The 1,280-nt window shown below is 34.5% G+C and overlaps 1 protein-coding gene across 5 annotated transcripts in view; it reads right to left on the bottom strand.

Moving 5' to 3' along the window:
* CFAP20DC (CFAP20 domain containing) overlaps window positions 1-1,280 on the bottom strand; it is a 288,204-nt gene that overhangs the window by 125,700 nt on the left and 161,224 nt on the right. For all 5 annotated transcript variants that reach the window (XR_001824890.2, XM_017527412.2, XM_017527405.2 and 2 more), the window contains exon 7: window positions 573-737. Coding sequence is in view for 4 of the 5 variants with exons in the window: in XM_017527412.2 (XP_017382901.1) it covers window positions 573-737 (165 nt within the window). In the remaining variant the exon portion in view is untranslated. The remainder of the gene's footprint in view (window positions 1-572; window positions 738-1,280) is intronic.

Here is a 1,280-nt window from a genome sequence, read left to right as displayed (position 1 = left end):
AAAAAAAAAAAAAAAGATGGCTGCTGTGGACAGGAGGGCACTTGGGAAGGCTGCCTTGTAATTTTTAAGTACATTACTAGTTTTGATTTGTGCTTAGTGGACCACTACATCTTGTCACTAGTAGCTGAATGCTCAACTTCAATAACCAGATCTGATTCTCTGGTTCAATTGAACTGGGGTCCCATTAACGAAAGTAAGATCAACAGATTCCACAATCTTCCGCAATAGTCATTAGTTAATCTGCACTGAGAATTTACAAAGTGAATAGTGTAAATATGTGGTTTCTGGAAACACAATTATTTTATTAGTTTCATTAAATGTGCCTGATCAAGTTATAAGCTATTCAACAAAATGCACTCCAAAACAGTTACAAGTTTTTAGGTTTTCTTTTCAGCTTGTATGAAAACACTAGAAAGCACCCACAGAAAACAGCTACTTCTTTCTCTAGAAAGTATACTTTGTTAAGTGCTAAGGATACAGATGAATGAGGGACAGTGTCCTTTCTGAGGAAATCACACTTTATGGGGGGATGCAGACATATTACATTATAATTTAGGTGCGTGAGTATGTACCTGATTCTGCTGATCTTAGAGGATGGCCTCCAAATTTTATTTCAGTCTGGCGAAGTTTAGTCATGTTTAGCAACTGTGTGACGTGTGGAACATCTGTCGTTAGCTGACAGCTTCGTGGTATAATGTCTGTAGGCTCATCTGTTGAAAAGGGAACACCATAGATGGCTGGAAATAAAGACAAACATTCATTTTCAAAATGTAAGCCATTTCTGCCAAATGGACATATCATATAAATGAAACCAATTAAAATAAAAGATTTTGGCATATATGACTTTGCACGATATTCAACCTTTCAGTCCTCATTTCCTCATCTGTAAAATAAGCATGATAATTTTACTGCTTGCTTCCTCGGATAGACAGGATTAAAGGAGATAAAGCTTACATGAAGTGAGTTCAGAGAACTATACAATAAATAAGAGCATGCATTGAAATATTCCATATTTGCTTTTTAATACTAGAAGTGTGACTTGAGAAAACTAGTTAGGTATGCACCATTTAAGACTTCTGGGAGTACATCAGCTTATTTATGTGATATCAATAAGTACAAAGATACTGAATAACCTAAGCACCCACAGCCATTATATAAGTAAACTAGTTTTTTAACTTTTTATTTTGAAATAATTTTAGACTTTTAGAAAAGTTAAAGTTCAGAGACTTTCTTTTTTTTTTTTTTTTTTTTTTTGGGACGGAGTTTCGCTCTTGTTACCC

This window comes from Cebus imitator, unplaced genomic scaffold (assembly GCF_001604975.1).
Source record: "Cebus imitator isolate Cc_AM_T3 unplaced genomic scaffold, Cebus_imitator-1.0 Scaffold48, whole genome shotgun sequence".
In the NCBI taxonomy this organism is placed as follows: Eukaryota; Metazoa; Chordata; class Mammalia; order Primates; family Cebidae; genus Cebus; species Cebus imitator.
This window is presented reverse-complemented; position numbering and strand designations above follow the sequence as displayed.